The following is a 23,576-nucleotide window of genomic DNA, read 5'->3' as shown; positions in this document are numbered from 1 at the left end:
ATAAAAATTGGATCCTCCTATAGGAGTCTGAATACCACATCACCATTTGGCACAAAAATATTCTTACTACAGACATAAAAGCTGTGGTATTGACAAATAGACAGCTACAAGTAACATACTCTGAGATTAACCTGATTTTAACAAATAGGTGGAATCAACTACATAAACTATACATAATCCAGTGTCACACACTTTTTGATTGTGGAATTTTGACTTAATTATTTATAATGTCTTCATTCTATTCCTGCCTGTGAACAAAAGTAGTCAACATGAGATTTTGATTCAGATCCCCAAAAACATGCCAAGATAAAAATGCCAATGCTTTGAAAAAATCCAAATTTTTTCACCTTAGCTGAAGTAACAGAAAGCTCAGGTCACAAGGCAGCAGAAATAGGCTGTAAGCACAACTCCACTTAAACATAAGCATCCTGTATCACAGGTTTTCACTTTTTCCTTTGAAAAAAGCTATTAAGATGCTTTTAACTTCATGGAGTCAGAACCCCTGTTTAGGAAAACAAGCACCAGCAAATAGGTGTGTCAGAACACACTACTCAGCCCACCTTCTTTTCTCCACAATGCAGCTTTTCTTCTTTTCACCAGTGCAGTCAGGCACATGCTTGGAAACTACACAACAACCACCACTCAGTTTCCTGGAAGGCACATTGTACAATCACTGTCAGGTGCTGCTGGCTCTACATAAAACCTGTGTGGATATGCTGACAGCTCTCTTGATCTGCCTCCACACACCCACAGTCTGTACCAGGATGCTTCCCCAAGGAGGGTCTGGATGTACTGCACATGGACTGGGGGGAACGTGGCAGCTTTCCTGCTATTTGCATACTACATCTGTTTCTTGTGCCATAAATAAGGTCTATTTCTTCAAAAAGGGGTTCAAGCTAATGTTAGCAGTGAAAAAAGCAGCCCACAGCAACATACCTCTTGAATGAATGCTCTTTTTTTATCAATTGTGTATTTCAAGCACCATCTGTAAAGACAGCTCAGTATGGGTGTCTACACAAGAGCAAATAAGAAAATTCCCTCTAAAAGAAACCCAGAAAGCTGGAATGTATGAAATGTATTAAAATAACATTTTTACACCGTTTTTCTTTTTAATAAAATATCATTTCTCATAGTGACTTTTAGACTTACACTAGAGTTTAAAATACAATGCCCAACACTGTTAGGAACTTTAACAAATGCCTTTTGATTTCTCTGCAGGAACCATCCACTCACTGCCCTGCACTGGAGAATTTCCTTGTTCAGCCACTTAAATTCCCACGTTACCCACAGTAGTACAGAGTCAATTCCAAACCAGCATCCTTAATTTCAAAATAACATGACAGTACTGCACATAAAAGCAGACTGACAGTTTGGGGCACTATGGAAAGCAGGTCTATAACATCAGCCACAGGCTGCTGAGCACAACTATTTTATTTTTTGCAGAAATTAAATGTAAATGTAAGAAAAGGAGACAAGTGTGCTATGCTGGCAAATCCAGATGGGACTTCTTTGCCTGCTGTGCGGAACCTCACATGATCCTGGATAATGATTGACTGCATTGTGCACTTAACAATGGGGCACTTATTCCTAGGAAGATGCAATTTGCTGCCATTTTCTTTAATTAGCTTCTCCTGAGGAGTCCAGCACTTGGACCTTTTTTTCTGCCTGTTAACTAACTGGGATCAAGCAACACAGAGGCCAAATATCCCATACTAATTTTACTCAGACTGAAAACAGAAAACCAGGGACCAGAACGAAATAAAAAAAATTCAGCTGTTATCACCACACTATAAGCAGTAGGTCAGCTTTCATTTCCAGCAACTACCATCACACTACCATGTCAAATTTATGAAAGGAGATTTCTATCACCCCAAGAAGAGTTTTGTTCACATCACTTTGTCTGTGCCAAGTGCAGAAGCTAACAACCCTCATTTTCTCTGAATTCCAGCTCTGTGTAAACCACAGTTTTGCCTTTATCTGACCTGATTAACAATTTCCATTGCTCTCACTTGACAAAGGAACTCAGAACCAAGGAGAAGTGCAGGCTCTGAAAGAAGAGCAGAGGAAAGAAACAAAAGCAAGCTACAACCACAAGTATGGTCAAGAGTCAAGCCTTTTTAGAACAGAGGCACACAGCACCAAGGAAATACAGGTATTTGCTCTGCATGCTGGTGACACTCAAGGTTCAGCTTCTGCATCACAGCCTCCAACCCCTTTGCAAGAAATTTGTGTGACTGTTTCAAGCCGTGCAGGTAGGAGGAGCACGCCACCTGAAATCCAGGAGCATCTCACCCCTTGATGGTACATTTCTTGCATGATGATCCAAGGGGGGAAACAGAAGTGCTTCACTGCTCTGACCAGGTGGGCTTGTATACAGCTGCTCGGCTTCAGAGGGTGGGAAGAAGGCACAATAAAATGAAATTACCAGATCTTTGTAATACATATTACTTCGTTGTTTATATGTGTATCTCAAGTGCAGACAAGAACTGCATTACAAAAAGAGAAAGTAGCCAACTTTTTATCACAAGTTACAGAAAAGTTGCCTTACATTCTTTGCATCAGGACAACCCCGCCAAGCCTCACAAGTTAACCTGCATAGGATTTAGTTTGCTAGAAAAAAATCACAAGTTTTCAACTTTTCATATTTGTCTGTGAGCAGAGATCATGTTGAAGAGCAGGTATCACTCTTTGGATGAACACATTTTGAGACAAGTAGTAGTTCCAGTATTATGCCAACATATTAGAGAGCTGATGTAGCATTACTTCCTTTCAAGTTGCTCAGCTTTTTTCTTGACAGGTTACAGCTGTAAACCTGGAATAGCAAAACTGGAAGGGAATCACTAAAGCCACTCAGTGTATTTAAATGCTGTGGAGAAAGCACGTGGGTAGCTCTTGTGCAACACCCCTGCAGTTTAATGGTAGCAACATCATAAAAGCAGCAGCAGCTATTCCTAACTTCAGAGTGGCCTAAATTGAGGTCCAGATTGCCACAGCAGCTGCAGTGCCACAGGAAAAGGACAAGCATCCAGGGATCATCACACAGGCCTGGTTTAACAGTTCTGTGTGAGGCTGGGTTGGTCTTGGATTGGTCCCTGGAATATGGTTTGATCCACAAGATGAGATGTAAAGCCTGTTTACCAGTGCTTGTACTCAAAGAACACCCTTCACCAGGTGATATATTCTGCATCCCAGCACCATCCATGCATCCAAGAAAGACTTTTACCTCTGCAGGGGAATGCCACCATTCCTTCTGGTATTACTAATTATTATTCTAGAACAGAAATAAGAAAGATGGCCCAAGGACTGAGCAGGCCAAAGGCTATATTAAAATATAATACCATAAGTCACACTGCTTCTGAGTGATTCAAATTTCCTCCCAGCAAAAGCAGACTCTGCATCCACTACACAATTTCAGGTCTCATATCATGGCACCAGCACACGGCAAGAACGTGTACCCTGACCCCAGGAACACCTCAAAGAGTTTCACCATGTGACAGAATAGATGTCACCTGAAATGGTGCACATTTAGGACACCAAAGTCAGAAACCTCATGCACATCTGCCATGGCAACCTTGCCACCAATACCCTGCAAGAACATGTGATCAACACAGCCCAAAAGGCCTTCTGTACTCATTTTTCACCAATTTTTTTTCTCCTTCCTTAACATTTAGTGGATGAATAGCTGAGTTCAGGAATGCAGCCTGAATTATTGAATGTGCACTCTCTTCTTTAAATATTGTTAAAGTAATCAGTAGATATAAAAACTGTTATCCATGTATGTATAGCAACAGTTAGCTCGCTGCACTGTTTTCTAAAAAAGTTCCAGACTGACCAAAACAGGTATAGAATAATCATAACAACCCATCCTTCAAAATGAATAAAATGAAAAGGAGACATGTTAATTTGGGAGATGACAGAAAAAAATAAAATTAAATTAAAACCATAAAATACAGCATTTGTTTCCATATTAGTTCAGGAAGAGTTAGTAGATCTGAAAATAAACATGTACCTATTTTTAAAGAAAATAATGTACTCTAAAGTCAAATAGTCAAAAAGGAATGAGTAAATGTCAGGGTACATTTTTGAACAATAACATAGTTCTAAATTTCACCCTTTTCTACTCCACTATACCCTCAGCACTTGGAAAATGTATGAACTTTCCCTGTAGGCTGAGATAACTGGCAAATAAAGAGTCTTTTTGAGATAACTTTGAATGTGAACATGTCTTAGGCATCAAAACCAGGTATTACAGGTCTGTTTTATACTCTCTGATCTTTATACCATTACAAAGTTTGGAGATAATTTTTAGCAACAGAAGTCTAATGAAACTGCATTCATAATTCATTAGGAGAATACTTCATGTTTCAAACTCTCACATAAGTACAGCAGTTGATTGCTACCTAGCTAGTTTAGGATTAGGAGAGTATGTATCAGTGATTTTTTTTTTTAATTAAACAAATATTATGTCACCAGCCTAATCTTAAAACTGTGACTTTATGAAATAACAATCCTGACCACAAGATTTAAGCAATTTTATTCAGATTCAGGAGAGCATGTAAGTACATACTTTCCATTAACCTCACTGATTTCATCTGAACAAAAACAATTTACCCCACTGCAGATGTCATTCTCAATGTCAGTCCCAATATCAGAATAGATACAGCAGCAACAGACTTGGGTCATGAGCTCATTACCCTATAAACACAGGCAATGCACAAAACAATTTGGGGAGAAGAATCTACAACACTTCTATGATTTCAAGAGGAAATTCTCTTTCTTGGACTTCACCTTCTTACCTTGGTTGCATGTTTTTCCAGTGTATCCCGGGTGGCACTTGCACTTGTTTGGCCCAACACATTCCCCATGTTTGCATCCTGGCTGGCATATAGCTGTAAAAAGAGAAATATCCTTTATTCTTCCACTCCAGTCATGACTGACAGCGTTTTACTTAGAAGCAAATGGCAACCACCTAACAAAACAGTACCATTTATATTCCTCCCTTCAGCATCACTACATGCTTCAAGTACCACTGTCCAAACATCAGGTGCCCTTTCAAAAATAACCACCACCCCAGTATTTGTGGAAAGGGTGAGATACTTGCTAGTAGCCTATTTTTGGGCAAGATGATTTTTCTGGGATAGTCAACCCTTTTAACACTTAATCAGCAAGCAGGCACTGTGCCTTCACTTACTCTGTCTATGTACTGTGATTCATGGCACTGAATTTGGCAAGTCTGGGTCATGTTTCAGCTCTACAGAAAGTGTGTACAGGTGACATGCAGACACAGCCATAGGTTCAGCCTCTGATAAGCAGCAGCACTGATCCCAGGATTCACTCTTTTCCTCTATGACCATCAGGCAACACTTCTTTTCTCCTTATTAAGCAATGTTTTGCCAGAATCTCTCCCTTTTGAGTGTTTGAGTTCTGTCAAATAGAATAGAACAGCTTAGTTCAGTTGCTGTGCTCACACACGAACACATGGAGATAATCCCTTTTTAACACAGACTGAAAAGTGTGTGTGTGTGTGCAACTACACACTAATAAAATTTGCATCTTGACAATTAAAAAATTCCCCTAAAACCAGCCACAACAACCAAAAGGACATCATTTCCCTCCAATCAACTCACATTGATTACAATGACTGCAACAACTCATGTCCATGAGTTTCAGTCTGAGATGTCAAGCTCACTCCACTACCAGGAAGAAAATGTGAACAGTGGAGATTTATAGCAGGCTGGGAAAGCCACTCCCTTTATACACTTAGGGCAAGGAAGTCCAGAAGATAAAGAGTCTGAAAAGGTTGCCAAAAAGTAGCAAAAGCTTTCTACTCTTCATAATAGTAACTGTTTTAAACAGAAGTTAAAAGTACATCCGTATAGGCAAGTGCCACTAAAACCAAAGCTGCTCGTTTACTGTTGAATCAGTTTCAACAAAGGCTACAATTTTTCCAAGGATTCCTCTCGGAAAGCACTTAAACTGTCACTCCCATCATGTAGTAAGGTGATCTGAGAGAGAGAAAAAAAAATCCCAAACAGTGCTCTTTTCATTTTCAGTCAACTGCTGCTTTATTACAGTTTTATATTATTCATCTAGACCATAGAATACACTGTAACTATGCTTTTAATCTCATTTTGTTGCCTTCAAGAGATAACAGAAAATAAACCCTGGACTCATGACTATTCGTTTCAGCTCAACTATTTTAAATTCTTAATTTAAATTCTTTAAATTGGGCCAGATGTGAAGACACTCTGTTGCAGTTCCCACCAAAGACAAGGAAGTATCCTAAACCTTTTATTTGTCCATAACTCAAACAGGTTGGCAGGAACTACATTTTCTTCCAAAATAAGATTGATAAATACCACATTTAAATCTCACTTAAACTTCAGACCAAATTAAACATCCTATAAAAATAACACATGGAACTGAAATATGAGTGAGTGGTTTCTGTTTAGGGCTGGGGGATATTTTTTTTTTTCAAGTGTGGGAGAGGAGAAAAAAATTCTGTTGAAATGCATGTGCTGTGGTGCTGTTAGCATTTGCTACACTAGTGCAAAAGCCAGAAGCCACCAAAAATTCCCAGCTGTTGGGAAGACACCACAAGCTGCTGGTGGTCCCTGAGCATGACTCAGTCATTCTGAATTAATCTATTTTAATTGCTACATAAATACAATAAATGGAACACATATCTATTCAGTTCATTATGGGTCTATAGTACTGCTTGGGTTTTTTTTTTATTTATTTCACCTGTCTTTTCTTTCTGCACAGATTTCCCTCAGAACTGCATTTCAAGACCCTCTCTCCTCAGGTTTTTCAGTTCACCTGCACTAAGCTGCCCACTATTTCAGGACATGGGTGACCACCACATGCTGTCCCCTCTATTCCTTCTCATCTAGAATTTCAACTTTTATTATTTAATTCCTTGATTACCAAACACTGTTTGGTGGAGTCATTACCAGACAGCTGCACTACCTGGCTCTTACCTGCTTAACTCCTCTGAATTTGTGGCCAACAACAGAAATCCTTAAGCTTTCTTAGTGGAGTGTACACATGAATTTAACTCTAGTTTTCCAGTGCTCCCAACTAGGTCTCTCATCAAAGCAGCTTAGAATTTAAAATCTGTGTGTAATTCTTACACTCTTCTTTCTCTGTTTGTGTCTTGATTTCCATTTTTTAATAGTAATTTCTTTCTTGTAAGATGTCCATAAGAGGATTTCATTGGCAGAAGTTGCCCCCAAAGTCTTTAACTGCTTTCTTCATCCCTCCACTCAAATCTGCCTCAAAATTCCAGACTGCAGATGTGCAAACTGTCCTTGAACTTCTACTCTCACTTCTCTGAAGTCTAAAAATATGCATAAGAATACCTGCATCTGACACAAACTCTGCCAGCCACCAGTCTGAGTGGCCTTGCTTCTGCCCTCTCTTTCCAAGTAGCATCCAGCCCCTTTTTTTATTTTTTACTCTAAATCTCAGCTCCTGAAAGTTGTTTGCCCCAATTTCTGCATCAGCCTAGAGATGATTACATACTATACATCTTCACAAACCTTTACTGGATCCTTCAAGCACTGCTGAATCCAGAACAGACAGAATACAGAATCCCAAAGAGACAATTCAACAAAAATGGATTGTTATATTCCCCCAGTGTCAACTTCCTAACAAGACTTTCATGTTGGTGAAACAAGATTTCCTCCTTCACCTGAAACTGGCTCCCTTTTTCCTGGGGTGCTAACAGACCCCAATCTCAAGTTCTGTATTTCTCTTCCCCACATCCAGCTTTGGCTCACTCTGTTTCTATTTTTGCAATTCTTTGCAAATTATGCAACTTCATAAACACACACTCAGGAAAATAAATCTGCCTTACAGTGATTTTAAGCTATGATCCCAGAGGTATGAGCTGATTTGTAAAATAATTCCCTGCAGCTCTTTCAGAGTTACTTATTTCTTTTTTGCTCAACTACATACAACTGTAGAGTAATGTAAAAAGCTGAGCCCACCACATGGTTACCAGTTAAGTGGTAAAACCATGTCATATCCATAACCCACATTGCAGAATTACTTTTGAAAAAAACAAAACCTAAACCTTGCTTCCCACAAGTCACAAGATGTATATATCTCTGTAGGGTCTGATTAGGGCAAAGAGATATTAATTTTCAGATAATTTCAAATGTCAAACATTCCTTACTCTATTTTATTAAAGATAATAAATGCCCTTGACAAACATCTGTGACTAAAGACTAATAATATAATCAGATAAAATGGTAGTATCTAATGCCTGGATATTTTTTGACAGATTACTTGCACTTATTTGTAACATTCATGATAACAAATGCTGTCAAAACCCATGCTTAAGCTTCCATCTAAAACGTGCAGTTCCACCAAGCAAGTGTCTCCTCATTTTTCATGCACAACTACTACATTTGGCTGGTAAATCAGTTACTCAGTTTGCACATATGATTCTGGTAACAGCACATTAATGTGATGAACTGCAACCAGTGTGGGCTACCCACTGCAGTGAATTCTTTGCTTGCCTGTGACTGCTGCCAAGTGTGTTTCTAAGCTGCATACACAAACCCAGACCCTGCTTCATTAATGCCTTGCTATTCAGAACAGCACTGAAATGTGTGCATAACCTAAGCATGGGTAACACTGAAATCAACAGGAGTTAAATGCCAGTGAAACCTGATCTAATGCTTAAGCTCTTTTAAAAAAAATCAGTGAAAATTTGATCTAACACAATGCAAAATTAGAAAAGAAGTATTTCATGTTTTGTCCCTCTTCCCATCTTTGCATTTTAAGTGACTCACTGTAATTGCTTACAGAATGGTGCTTTATCACCTCAAAGGGCTGTTTGTTACCTGAACCTTTCACTGTCTGCTGAATTCCAGCAGGTAGAAGCAGGGGAGCACCAGTGTGGTGGCAGAAAACAAACTATTGCTATTTTATTTATTAGAATATAAGACCCAGGGGCTGCAGCAGCTGCTGTGTCACAGCAGCAAACTGGACTTGCACAGAGAGATTGCTCTGTTCCCCTTTGTGAAGACAGGTACTCCCTACACAACAGGGATGTGAAAATAAAGACATTTCAGCAGATTTCAGCCCTGGGTGCCAGTGTAAAGCAGCAATGATTTCCTTTTCCTCTAACATTCCAGGCTGAATGCTGCTGGAGAGCAGTGGCTACAAACTTTTCCTGCAGTGGGAATGACAGCTGGGAGTGAAGGTGGAAAACAGGCAAAGGAGGCCACCAGGAAGGGCTTCAGGCTTCCCAAATTAAGCTCCCACTGCACATGTGAAATCCTGTGAAAGCACATTAGGCCTCCTTTCTCTGACAGCTTGTAAATACAATGCTGGGAGCATAAACAATTTTCAGGAAGGAAAAAAATATTGCCTGGGGCTTGAGAGTATAATGAAGGAAAGGGAAAAGAGTGAAAGGGAAAAGTGCAATAGTCTAGAAAGTAAGTGTCTCATTGGATGGATGATTGGGATAAACCAGTCCTGTTAATTTCCTTCCCCCTCAACTCCCCCAAATCAAATGCTTAAAAAGGCAAAAAAGAAAAGAACATCTATATGTTCCTGTCACATATTATAGTTTTCATGTAAACTTAAGACTTAGAGGTCATAACTCTAAGCCATAACCTTGCCAAAATTATTTTAAGAAATATGTTCAGCTAACCTTTGGGCTGGCACCTTAGGCTGGCTATTCTCTGCCTTAAGACGTAGAAAGCTGCAAAACAAATATCCAAAAAAAGAAATTCCAGCTTTTTTTTTTTTTTTTTTTTTTTTTTCTCTGTAAGGAGGATAGACTTGGCTGGGGCTTTTATCAACTTGTTACATTCCTGGAGACTTACACACAGTCAACATTCAGAGCTTTTCTGAAATATAAAAAAATTCTGGTACACATTTAAAAATGGAAATTCCTTACATCAGTATTTCATGATGAGATTTAACAAACACATTTTGATACATAAGAGTAATTAAATATAATGACGTGATGCTATTCTTATTCAATCAACTAAGGAGCTACACTTTGTCATGTTTCATATGGTACAGAGTTGTAAAGATTCTCATGTTTCAAGGTTTAGGTTTTTGTTTCCATTAACAGAACATAAAAGGTTTCCTTAAAGAGACAGTATCCTTTCGTTTAAACCTAGGCATATATTCTTAATGCTACATCTCCACAGAGCAAACATAAGAGGTTAGCATCTGCATGCTAATTTGGGAATAATTTAAATTACACTCACTTTTAAGTATAAACAACAAACATGCTGGCATATAAATTTACCAGTAATTTTTATAATGCCTAAATTTTGAACGTCATCTAAAGTAAAAGTAATGCTTAGAGACGTTTTCAGCTCTTACTACCACATAAAATTAGATACTCTACAACAGTTACATAGGATGGAAACACAAATTTAAGTTTCAGGCTTAATTTAAAATCAATTTATTTGCCAATACAATTAAATGTGTTAGGCTACACAGCCTTATTATAAAAGGTTGGGATTTAAGTGCAACAGCAGCTTTTTGTATTTTAAGTAGTATGTAGCCAACACTTGAGTCTTTGCTAGGATTTAAACTTAGATTGGCTTAAATTAGTTTTAACCAGAAGGTCTCACAGTGTTTGTTACAGTGGCTCCCCAGGTTGTTGCTGGGCTCTGAGAGAAGCTCCAAATACAAATATACTACTGTTGTAAATGGTCAAATCATATTGCTGTTGAGATTTCCTTGGGAAAAGCTGGAATGCATAACTACTGTTCTGTGGATGAAATGCAGGAAGGATGCAGTAGCTAAGGGGAAATGGATACTGTATCTTTAACATAGTAAAGCCATAACTGCTTTAAAAGCATAAAGCTTCTAAACTTCAAAACCAAACAACCCGTAACTGAATAAAAATAGCAAAACCTCATTTTTCCTATTAAAGAAGCATTACAATTCTGTAGGAAATGTCTTTTCTTTGAAAAGAACCTAAGGATGCACAAAAATATTGGTTATTTTCTAAGAAGCAGACATTGTGCCTATCATTATTAAACACTGCCAACAGAATGCATTAGTACCAACTGTATTCCTGCAACCACAAATTCAGTAACAAATTTATTATTGACTTTAAGGAGGTTTCTGATAATGGGTCAGAAGCCAGTATTTTGATGGCTCGTTACTAACAAAATCATGATTTTACTTTTTGTGCATCCTGGACTCTACAGAATTGCCATCTCCACTGAAAGAATTGTTTTTAACAAGAAGCAAGAAACAGAAGTCTCAAGCAGCTCTTGGCCTCTTCTCCCACTGATGCATGAGGCTATTTTTATGGCTAAATTTCCATCAACACAATTGTTGGTTACACAAAATCTCCTTCTAGGCATCAAGGAGAACACATCCATCCCCCCACCACCTCCCAGCTCTGTAAATAGATTGCACAGGACAGATATGCAGTCTTTAAGCTCATTAGGACAGGAGCAGCAGCACAGACAGTGTAAGTTCCTTCACAACTGTTGTAAGAAGGCAGCAGCATGCACAGTTTCCAGCAAAGCATTTGGTTATGCCTGCATCTGTTGTATCAGCTTGTACTCCCTTGAAGGTCCTCTAACAACCTCCTGAAATAGTATGAGTGGTTTTGACTAAATCTAAATGCTAACCTGACATCCTTCAAGCAACACTTTTTAATGGTGCAGTGCAGAGGAGACATATAAATTTGGGCTTCTTTTTGAATACAAATATTCCCACCCTGCACATGTGGGTGGGAACACGTGCATAACATAACACAGTGCAGTGTGATGTCAGGCTCTTAGACCAGAGTGGGAAATTAAGCAGAAACCAAACAGAAATTCCCAGATTCTCATTGCCCTGAAGTTTACCTGACTCGATTGCAGTAAATTTTAGTCCTGTCAATAACAGACAGAATTTTAAGGTGACAACATCCTTCTAGGCAAGTCAGACTCACACGTGCAAAAGCCTAAGCTCTGCATTGTACAAATTTGTGTGAACATGAGAAAGATGTGACCAGGTGTGTACAAGCCTTTTCTACAAGTGACTAGAAGCCCCAGCAGCAATGATACTCACGTTGGCACTGTCCCCAGGACAATCTGGCCCAGCCCCAGCAGCAGTCAATTCTATTTCCAAACCGGCACAGTCCTGCAGAGGAGCCTATTTGTCTGGGCCACCTGAACAAGAAAGTTCAGAAAAGTCTGGTGAGACATTTTATATTCTAGACCAAGAAAACAAATTAGAAAGACCAGGAAAATCCTCTCCTTCATGGAGATAGGTAACTTTTTTTTTTTAAACAGTAACTGCTTTAAGCTGAGCCAATGACATTTTTGCCATTAATGTTGTGTTGAGTTCAGAAAAACCTCAATGACTATAGGGAAAAGAGAATTAATGTTAACTTTGTAAAACCAAAAAAACCTGACATGCTTTGTAATACGCTCACTGCTGCCACTCCCAGGCTGGTATGGAATAATTGCAGGAGCCTGAAACAGAATTTATAACGTGGAGTAAATCATCCTGATAAAGTTTCGGCATTGGTTTATTTCACAATACATGGCCAAATTTTTCCACCAAAATACTGAAGAAAAAAAAATAAAATAACAAAACAAAGGCATCCTGAACTGTTAAATAGAAATTAAATGTAAAGGGAGAGCTGTATTATTCCTGTGTTGGAAGGACAAGATACCAGAATCTCCAGTAATTACGAAGTCTCCACATAAACCGATAATGTTTCTAGGGGAGAGGCTGAAATAAGGAGAACACCGCATTTCAATAAATCCTACCAAAAAATCCTTGGCAAGGGAATGACGCCGGACAGAGCACTGCTGTGTGGGACAGTCTGAGCCGTGCAGTGCCCGTGCAGTGCACACGTAGAGCACACGCAGTGCTCATGCAGATCCCATGGAGTGCCCCGCAGCCGCTCCCTGCACCTGACGCGGCCCCGCACAGGCTCTCCAGAGCCTTCATTTCCACCCTGCTTCGTGTTAAAACTTGACCCGCAATCTGCACCGTATTCAGTTTCAAGCGCCTCGAGGCGTCAATCAACTAATTTTACTTTCCCAGCACGCAAAATACCTCGGGTTTTAATTCTTGCAGGACGCAACCCTGCCGGAGAAATAAACTTTCCCTATCTCAGCCCGGATTTAGGCTGTCGAGTAACGCACGGGCCCGAGGACAGAGCCCAGCGAGTCCGCCCGGGGAAAACCCGGGAGCGGCACCGGGTCCCACGGGTCCCGCCAGCCCCGAGCCTCCCACCTGCGAGCGCAGGGACGAGGCAGCGGGCCGAACCGGCCCCTCGTCCCGCTTGTCCCCTCAGTCCCCCGGCCCCAATGGCACTCTCCTCGGCAGTGGGAGCCGAGACAAGTCCCGCGGAGGGCTCTGCCCAGTCCCGCCTCGCCGGGAGGCAGCCCCGGTGTCGTGTGTCCCCCCCCGCCGCCATTTCGCGCCCCGGCGGTCCGGTGTCAGCCAGGAGCCCACGGGGGTCGCTACAGGTGCCCTCCTCCCGGGGCAGACCTCGGGCTCCCTCCGTTCTTCCCGCCAGGGCTCCTACCTGCCCCAGGAAACACCAACTCCCCGTCCAGGCCCTATCCCATCCCACCGTCCCGAGGGATCCGGCTCCTACCTTCTGTCAAACTCCCCGGTCGCCCCCAGGGAGAAGCAGGATGCCAGGAGCAGCCGCAGCGAGAGCTCCATGGCCGGCGGGACTCGCCCGCCACACTGAGGGGGGGGGGTGGGAGGGGTGGCGGAGGTGTTCCCCACAAGCGAGGCGGGCTGCGGAGCAGGGGGTCCGGTTCTGCTGCTACAGCTCCGGGGCGGCAGCGGCAGCCACCCCCCCCTCTTCTCTCCGCCCGCCCGCCCGCCTCGCTGCCGGGCGGAGGAGGCGCCGCACGGGGAGCGGCAGCGCCGCCCGCCCCCGGCAGAGGCGCCCGCGGTTGGGCCGGGCCCGCAGCCTCCCCGCTGAGGGGCACCTGAGGGCCCGCGGGGTGTGTGCTCGCAGGAGATGTGGAGAACGAGCCTCCTTTTGCCAACCAAATTTCTCCCAGAATAAAGGTTTTTGAAAGAATTACAAGGTGTATGGCTTTTTTTTTTTTTTTTTTTTTTTTTTCCTGGCTGAAACACTCCCAGGTGCTGGCACATGTGACATAAGGTGTCCCAGCCCTTGCTCAGAAGAAAGAAGTGACAATTTTAAACACTACCCACATCGCATGTGATGCCAACCTAGCACCAACTACCAACAACGACCACATCTGTACTCTACCTTAATATGCCAAAAGACAGCAGTTATTTTTGGTTTATTTCTATGAACGACAGCCCTCAGGACTTCCTGAGGGACACTTCCAGCCTTGTCACCAGTTCAGGGTCAAAGCTGCTCTGAGACCCCTCTGATTACAGAGAGATGGGGCCAACAACTTGGGACTGCAGCATTGGTTTTGATTTGTGCCTAAATCTCAGCAGCCGTTCTTACAAGGACCTGGCTGCAGCTTAGAAGCAGAAAAAGTTGGCCTAAGTTGTGCTGTAACCCAAAGCCAAACCCTTTAGGGTGCATTGGGATGCCTAATAGGATTTCAGGCTTTACATTTGAGCTGGGAGTCCTTTGCAGAGCACTTCTCACCTTCACAACACTTCACCGATTATTCCAACAACACTGCACAAAGGCAACTACTTTTTGCACAGTACAAATCGTGCCAGTGAGCTTTTGAAAAATCACACCCTTCCCAAGTAATTTTGTCACTTTCTGTCCAAGTTTGCAGCAGAAAGCCCCCTCCAGAACTCCTTCCCCTCTTTTTTTGTCATATTTTCAGGACCACCCATTCCCCACTCTAAACTTTCTGTCAGCCTTTCTGGGCAGCCTCAACCCAGCAGTTCTCAGAAACAGAGAGAAAACAACTGTAAAAGCTACAAGATAATGACTGCAGAGAGCTCATTGTGTAGTCTTAGATAACATGCAAGCCCCCTGAGAGGACTGAACAGTTTGAGCCTGCCTGATAACAAAGGACCACAAGGCCGCTCATCCCCTCTCCGCCATTTCAAGATGGCGACGAGGAAACTCACCCAGAACCTCCCTAGGCCAAGACAAGGACTACAAGGGTTCCACTCATCAATTACCATCACGGGCAAAACAGACACAACTCGGGGAAAAAAACAGTTTAGCTTATCAAAAGAGGGCAAGGAGAAAACATAAACCAGAGCTTAAATACCTCAGCCCACCCCTCCTTTCTTCCCAGGCCCGAATTATTTTGTTCCCGGTACCTGAGTGGCGGACAGGGAGTTGGGTTCATGGTCCATTTGTCACACGTTGTTTTCTGCCACTCCTTCCTCCTCAGGGAGCATGATTCCTCAGGGAGAAGGATTCCTGAGTCTTCCAGCGTGGAAGTCCATGGGAGAGTCCTTCAGGTACTCCTCCAACATGAGTCCCTCCCGTGAGGTGCAGTCCCTCCCGTGAGGTGCAGTCCCTCCCGTGAGGTGCAGTCCCTCAGGAACTGCTCTGGTGCCGGCAGCCCGCAGCGCGTGGCCTCCTTCAGGAGGAGTCACCTCCTCCGGCAAGGGGTCCTTCCACGGCTCCAGGTCCACATCTGCTCCACTGTGATCCTTCACAGGCTGCAGGTCCATGTCTACCCCACTGTGCTCCTCCATGGGTGGCAGGGGGACAGCCTGCCCTCTCACCACATGGGGCAAAAAAATCTCCATTCAGGCACCTTCCTCACCAACCTTGGAATCTCTGCTCCAGCATTGCTCTCATCTCTGGTATTGCTCTCTCCTTCTCCTCCTCTCAGCTTTACAGCTGCTGATTTCCTTTTCTTGGATATGTTAATAGCAGAGGTGCATCCATTGTCACTGATGGCCTCAACATTAGCCAGAGGTGGGGGTGGGTATTTTGGAGCCAGGGGAGCTTTTAGCAGCTTCTTACAGGAGCCATGCCTGGGATCCCTTCTCTGCTACCAAAAATGGCACCACGTCAACCCAGAACATATTTTAGATATAACAGAACATATCATTTAGATATAAAAGCTGCATTGAACCCCAAACCTGGCTCTTTTCATTCACATGAGAAGCTGACAGCCAAGCATTGAAGGCAACGACACGGTGGCATTTGGGAAAGACAGGAGACCATCTGGCTCAGATTAGCTCCTTGCTGAAATACAGAGCTGATTTCTAGCTCTTCACTGATAGATCACACTTTTTTTCACTTCTTTGTGTGATGTGGGATAACAGACCTTGCAGTCAAGATTTTATGGGTAAAAGTGGAGAAATCCTATTTGTGGTAACCACAGGGATTTCTCTCTGGTAACAACATCTGCCTACATCTCTCCAACTTGTAGAAAGAAAATGTCCACAAATTGCACCGCAGCTGAGTTCAGGACAAGTGCCAAAAGCAACATTTGAACTTCACTGTGAATTAAGGTCTAGGGCAACCTGACACTCCCCCTCTGGTGTCCAAAGGGACGTGCCATAAAATCACTTCCTTTCATGCAACCCTGCATAGTGGTACTTAGGAACACAGCAACTTTAAAGCACGTGCTACTCTCCTTTAAAGCACAGATACCCACAAATTATAAGATCATTTTTAATCTCACCAGACCACACTCAGGATTCAAGATTTCCTCAGCAGCATGTTTGGCACTCTTGTCTGTTAATCCTGGTCAGACGTGGTGTCTACTCCAATTAAGGTTGTCTGCTCTTGGTTAATGTCTGCTGCTTTCACAATTTCTTTTGGAACATCAGGCTGAAAAAAAAAGAGTTAACCAGCCACTGAAAGATCCCCATACCTAGCAATTAGACTGAACATCCACTTATTTGTTAGCTCACTTCTTTTTGGAAATGCTTTATCAATGCTAGTGGAGTTTTCTTAATTAGGTAGTTTCTCATATCCAGGACACTAGAAGGATTACTGAGTGAGCTGGCAAAGAACCAAATCTCTGACAAACTAATGGTGTATAAAGCTGTCTTTCATACCCACTGCTGCCAAGGTATTATATAGAAAGTGGAGAAGTTGATGGAAGCATTACTAGAAGGACTACTGTGCCTTATATTTATAGTGAAGCAGAACAAAAGCCTGGCAAATGTTGAAACCATAGGGTGGGCTGACCAAATGTTCAGCAAGATATTAATGATAAAATCCAGTGCATCAAGCACTGAAGATGGATGACCAGCAAATACCCAGAAGACAAAGTGGTGCATGGACAAAAGAACACATCAAAAAAAGCTTTTTCAAGCATACCATTAAGACACTCCATGAGTGCAACATGACAGTCAGGGTTTTAGATGCAAATTAGCAATGGTGAAGCAGAAACACAGAGGAAGACAAAGTATTTTCAACAGTAATGCAGTACCCTTGTGTATGAAGAAGTCAAAATGTATGCAATAATTGTAAATAGGAAAGTAAATTTTGTCTTAAAAGGTGTTTATTATATGCAAGCATAGCAACCCTTCCCACCATGCTAATTTTACTGTTCTCTATTCCCCTATATAAATCTTTGTGTTCCTTGTGCCAAAGAAGCCACACCATCAGCCACAGTCACCATGTCAGACTGCACTGTTAAATTCCATGAAAAAAACAATGTCATGAGCATTCTATGTACCTGGAAATGTAACATCAACTGAAAAAGTATATAAACAACAGGAAACCCCATTCTAATGGAATGAAGCTTACTTACAGTTTTCTCAAGTGAAATGAACACAGCAGTTTCTGGTACACTCTCTGGAATGCAGTGGTCAGACAATAATAAGAAAAAAGAGCTGAAAAGAGCAGTAAAGATGTTAAACTGACAGATGCTGGTAAATATGGTAGATGATAGATTATAGATGATATGACAGAAACCACACAAAAACAACTTTAAAATGTATCTATGTTCCTACAGGTAGCTGACAATTGGACATAGCCACAGCAGTAAAAGATATTGCCTCAGAGTAATCTATGGCCAGGTAATTTTTCTTTGAGTAGAACATTAAAGGAGTAACTTGACTTTTGAGTCCTTTTTTTTTTTTTTTTTAAGATTAATTTCCTCCTTGTTGTCTTAACACATTACAAATATTGAGTCCTCTATCCAGCAGAATCAGGCAATACTTTTTGTAACTCTAATTTGCATAAGCAGAAATTAAGGAACAGACATTTCCCACCAATCCAATGATCTGTCATCAAACCAGAATTACTTTTCCTGTTTTCCAGTTTCATACTTGAACCACAAATCCACCCTTCCTCTCTTCTTGTATCACCCTCATTGAGGCTAAGCGAGTTAACCACAAATACCACACCACCCCAAGACACTAAATCATCCTGTGATGTGTGTAAAAACCATTTATTTGTAAGTACTGGCATGTGTGATCCTATTCTGCTTTTGTGAGGCTAATGTATCATAGAATGGTTTGGGTTGGAAGGGACCTTAAAGCTCATCCAGTTCCAACCCCTCTGGATGGGCAGGGACACCTCCCACTAGACAGGGGCCGTGACAGGGGCTGCAAATGGAAGAGAAGGAGGTTTTAGGAAGCTGTTGACTAAATGATTGACAAAATATTGTGTGCAGTCAGTCAGATTGTCAGCACGGAACAGAAAGCTTCCAACAAGACATTAACATCATTATCTGCTCCAGGTTGTTTCAGCCAGTGAGGTCTCATTATTCACAGCCCACATCCAGCCAGCTTTTGGGAAAGCCTCACAACAAGCCAGCTGGGTTTGGTGCAAAGCAGGCAGGGCTGGGTTTCCTACAGAGCCAGGCTTAGTTATGCTTCTGCAACAGCATTTTCCACATCATCTTAGTAATACACTGGGTCCAATGCAACTCCTATAGCTTTACAGAACCTGTTTTGCAATAGTACCACAGTTCCACATGTCCAATTTTACACCCTGCAGCCAGTGATTGATGCTGTCTCCTTTCCTCAGGAAAAACTTCTGAGGGTACACTGTGCCACATCATCCAGACCATTACCAAAGATGTTAAGCAGAACTGGACCCTGTATTGATCCCTGTGAAACTAACAATTTATAAAGTTTTTGTATGTTTTAAGTCAAAACCCATAAAGATCTTATAGAAGTATAGTGTATTCATGGCTAAATAAAGCACATGATTATTGTATGATGATTGTGGTATGATGATTATTGCACAGATAGCCCCTTGAGAGCCTTTTAATGCCTTTCATCATTAGATCGTGTTTGTGGTTTTCATTAGGGAGGATTTGGGAGACTACAAGGTGCATGAAATTCAGGTCTTCAGGATACATTTTGAGACACGAGGGGATGGAAAAGATTTAAGATGGGTTTAAGTGCTCAGTATGAAAGGAAATGAAGCCATTTCAGGGTTATCTACAGGTTTTGGCAAAGAGTTACTAATTCTTCTATGCTCTGCTAAAAAAATGCAATAACATTCAGTTTAGGTTGTACTATATTCTTCTTGAAACTATATTCAAAGACAGTGAGCCAAGGAACACTTACTTGATTAAATGTTTTCTTGGTTATCTTTTGAGGGGAAATAATACATTTGGGATGCAGTTTTAAAATGCAATTCAACACATGCCTCAACTGCTGAAATAAACCAGAATTCTCCTGAATTACAATTTTCATGAAGCAGGGAAATACAGTAGTTCTGGCTGAGATGGACTGGGAGCACAAGACCTGGAGCTTTTCCAGTCAGTAATGAAGATACTCTGCAGCAGGGAAATGACAAAATTTTAGAAACTGAAAACAAATTGTAATGGCTAGCACAAAGGGAGAGGGGAAACCTCAGGAAGAGGCTGGAGCAAATCTGTTAAAAATTTAACAAAATGGTTTGCAGACTGTATCTAAATATTCTGAGACAAATGAAAAGCAGCTAAAATTTTAAAGAATCACATAGAGCTTTAAATCCACAGGTAACAGAATTAATGAACAGTGGCCAGACAGAAGATGGAACTAGGACAAAGGGATAAGAGGTGATTCCTGTCACGTGTCAAAAAGTACAGTTTTTTTGTGCATTTTTAGTTCTAGTACATAAATAACTGTGACTGATAACTCTGATGATTACTGGTAACTGATGCTTGGTAAAGTAGGGAAAGTACCAAGACTCAAAACCAGACAGGAAAGTGTCTACACTTCTTTCAAGAACTATAGCCCAAACTACCCTGAAATATTTTGCAATAATCTGAGTAGCATAAATGCTGCACCTCTAAACTGACAAACTGCCAGCAACAAAGAGAGAGGGAAACTATTCACATAAATGAGGTGTCATTTTTTCTTTCAATTAAAGAATGTCAGTTGCCCATCAGAAAATTGCACTGTCAAGCTTGCACAGTACCTACTGTTCAGTCCCTACTTGGTCTGAAACTAAAGGCAATTGTCATATAAGGTAAAAGGAATACATTTTAAACATGTTAAATAAGGAAGCAAATGCAGTTCACTTAAAGGATCATATTTGTTTGCACTGTAAATGACATTAAAAATACATGCTAATCACTGGTTCTTAGCTCCCAGAAGCTTATGATTGCAGGATTCAAACCAACAAGCATTTGAACCCAGGCCTGGCTGTACTGAGCTTCTAGTTAATTTAGTTCATGAATCACCTCCCCATCATCATCTTTAACATTTCCCATCATATCAGAGTCCCGTGAATAAAAAGTCAGGTGTGTACACTGCAGGGTCACCCTACATTATAGGCAATCCCAGAGAATACTGCATCAGTGTGCACTAGGGATGTGTTTCATTAAACAGATTAAGTCATAGAAATTTCTATGGAGTCTTCCCACATGTCAAAGCCTGACTGATTTTCTCACTCTTCACACAGTGACAGCAAAACAGGGTCTGGAGTATAGCTTAGAATCCAACCAGCACCTCCTGGCATTTACTGCTTGTGGTAATTCCTTCCTGTTTCTCCAGCAGCTGTCAACTTCAGCTTTGATTTTGTTTCGAACCACAAAATTACTGAGTGAAGAAAGCCATTTTTCTACTCTTTCTCAGTGTGTGGAGGGTGCATACAATTAGGAGAAAACTCCTAAGTATTCTGTAAGGATACTTAGAGAAAACCTACTATGCTGCATGTAAGTTATGAGATGAGTGGTCTTGATCACACATGAAAAAAGTGTTACTGTGCAAAAAACAGCTTGAGAGAGACAGCCAAAAACTTCCTCTTGCTGTACTGTGCTATCCTCAGAGCTTGAGCACTCCCTCTTCTTTCAAGCAAGGTAAGTGCTAACATCAAATTAATAAGATGATTTATGTCTGACAGGTTGACAGTATCCATGTCAGTGGTATTTATACTGCAGCAGTAGCAACTGTGATTACCAACAGCGTACAGATATCCTGCCAATGGAAGATTATTAATAAGAGCTAAAACCAACTGCAGCTGCAAATTCTCTCAGAATTTGCTCTCTCTTCAGCTGGAGCATGCTTTACTTCAGAGGGTTTTTTGGTATTTATTACAAAGCATATAAAAGTTATGAATCTTTATTACAACTGGATTAACTAACTGAGGGTTTCAAATTGCGTAATTGCTTTAAATCACTTTAAAAGGGATTTTCTTTTCCAGAATCCTACTTTGAACATGAAATATTACTCCAACAGGGATGAGGTATCTATTTATAGCCAAGTGTTTGTGTGTAATGGTCAAATGAAAAAAGAAGGAATTGAATGTTTATTTCAGTTTTGATTTTCATCCAAAACTTTGTGTAATTTATCCCAAAATTCTAATTATATCCCTCTATACAAGCAGCGAAAATACAAAAACTGAGAGAAAATCTATTTGCTAGGGCTCCTTTTCCTCTTCTTTTTCCAAAGTAAAGAGATACTCGTGGTCAAATTACTTAATGAAAACAATTCAGAATGTCAGCAATCATCCCAACAAAGAAAACATGTCCATTTACAGTATTGTTTAACTATTTCTATAGTTGATGACCACATTAAGTGGGTATTTGAATGGGAGCATGCCAGATGAATAAAAACAACATTAATGGGTGCCAAACATTAGCTGTTTCTACAAAATTAGCTAAAAGCATGCATAAGCAATCAGCAAGATTACATGCACCTACAACTACTGGCCTCTTAGGCAATATGTGTAGTCTAGAGCTGATGGAATTTTAAGAAAGAAGTGTCAATAAAATACACCAGGAGTCATTACCAGCCCATTATGCCCCTGTGCTCAGCCCTGGGGAGGCCACAGCTTGAGTCCTGTGTCCAGTTCTGGGCCCCTCAGCTCAGGAAGGAGATTGAGGTGCTGGAGCAGGTCCAGAGAAGAGCAAGGAGGCTGTGAAGGGATCCAGCACAAGTCCTGTGAGGAAGGGCTGAGGGAGCTGGGGGTGTTGAGGCTGGAGAAGAGGAGACCTCATCACTCTCTCCAACTCCCTGAAAGGAGGTTGGAGCCAGGGGGGGGTTGGGCTCTTTTCCCAGGCAACTCTCAGCAAGACAAGAGGGCACAAGAGGTCTCAAGTTGTGCCAGGGGAGGTTTAGGTTGGACATGAGAAAGAATTTCTTTCTGGAGAGGGTGATCAGGCATTGGAATGGGCTGCCCAGGGAAGGGGTGGATTCTCCATCCCTGGAGATATTTCAAAAGAGCCTGGATGTGGCACTCAGTGCCATGGGCTGGGAACCACGGGGGGAGTGGATCAAGGGTTGGACTTGATGAGCTCTGAGGTCCCTTCCAACCCAGCCAATTCTATGATTTTATGATTCTATGATCATAGCTCAGGGACTGTAACACAGCAAGGGTATGAAAATGGATACCTATTTATAAAAGAAATCCACAGTCTATGCTGAAGTACAGGAAAAACAACGTTAGCTGGACAAAACCCATAGTAAGCAGAAGATTATTTGTGCAATTCAACAGCCTTTTTTTAGTAATTTAAGAATGAAATCTAATAAAAGTTAATTTTCAGAAGTCAGCCACTGCACACAACAATCAAGGGAAGGCGCCTGGGATTTGCAGCCCTGAACCAGAAATTTGATTCTGGTTGGAAACAGTGGTCCAGACTGGAGGCCTCAGAAATAAGCAACAGCATTTTTTAATGAACAGCAGTTGGCTCAAAATTCTTGGCCTAAGTTGTAAAACATGAGGCTTCCATCCCCCATGATCCTTCCCTAACGTCTATTTTAACTATGGGTAACTTCATTATCCACATTTTTAAAAACTCCTGCTTAAAAGCCTGACTGAAAACCTGGCTCAGGGACCATCTGTCATGAGAATTCCACTTGCTAAATGCAGATGCCACGAAGAAACAAAATGCACATTATAAAACCAATCACTTACCTTTAAGTTTGCAAACTTCCTGGCAGCCCCAGAGTCCTACAATAAACTGGTTATGTTATGACAGACCACCACCCCTTTGTATTTGCTTTGGAAAATAATAGGATTATTTGTATACCAGGTATTAAAATCACCTACATTTTCTTGGCCTTATGTTTGTGTTTTATTTTCACATAGGCAGAATGGAAACAAATAATAGGTCAGCTTGTCACAAAACCCACATAAACAGCTCCTGCAAATCAATTCAAATTGATTGCCACAGGTAATGTAGGAATGGTCCACAGTCCAGGAAATACCAAATGAAAAGACTCTCCACAAACATATGTGGGGGTAGGGAAGTAAAATTGCTAGAGGGAGTGAGTTCCACAGCTGGAGTATCTCAAATAACCCCTCAACTCACCCT

General features: G+C 41.5%; 1 protein-coding gene and 1 long non-coding RNA gene across 13 annotated transcripts in view; both read right to left on the bottom strand.

Moving 5' to 3' along the window:
• Positions 1-15,307, bottom strand: part of NPNT (nephronectin) — a 36,429-nt gene extending 21,122 nt beyond the window's left edge. For 3 of the 12 annotated variants that reach the window (XR_011725650.1, XR_011725651.1, XM_071742619.1), the window contains exons 1-5: positions 13,595-13,851; positions 12,049-12,149; positions 9,668-9,718; positions 4,797-4,889; positions 2,293-2,385 (exon numbers count right to left, since the gene is read on the bottom strand). Coding sequence is in view for 10 of the 12 variants with exons in the window: in XM_071742619.1 (XP_071598720.1) it covers positions 2,293-2,385; positions 4,797-4,889; positions 9,668-9,718; positions 12,049-12,149; positions 13,595-13,665 (409 nt within the window). In the remaining 2 variants the exon portion in view is untranslated. Of the gene's footprint in view, positions 1-560; positions 651-2,292; positions 2,386-4,796; positions 4,890-9,667; positions 9,719-12,048; positions 12,150-13,594; positions 13,984-15,222 lie in introns of those variants that run through there. The other 9 variants (XM_071742624.1, XM_071742629.1, XM_071742620.1 and 6 more) reach the window with 8 other exon arrangements.
• Positions 15,308-17,357: 2,050 nt separating this feature from the next.
• On the bottom strand, positions 17,358-22,070 carry LOC139795699 (uncharacterized). The gene is made up of 2 exons (XR_011725655.1): positions 17,628-22,070; positions 17,358-17,506 (listed from the first exon to the last, which is right to left on the bottom strand). It is a non-coding gene; the product is annotated as an uncharacterized lncRNA (long non-coding RNA).
• Between the last annotated feature and the right edge of the window lie 1,506 nt (positions 22,071-23,576).

Source organism: Heliangelus exortis, chromosome 4, assembly GCF_036169615.1.
Source record: "Heliangelus exortis chromosome 4, bHelExo1.hap1, whole genome shotgun sequence".
Taxonomy (NCBI): domain Eukaryota; kingdom Metazoa; phylum Chordata; class Aves; order Apodiformes; family Trochilidae; genus Heliangelus; species Heliangelus exortis.
This window is presented reverse-complemented; position numbering and strand designations above follow the sequence as displayed.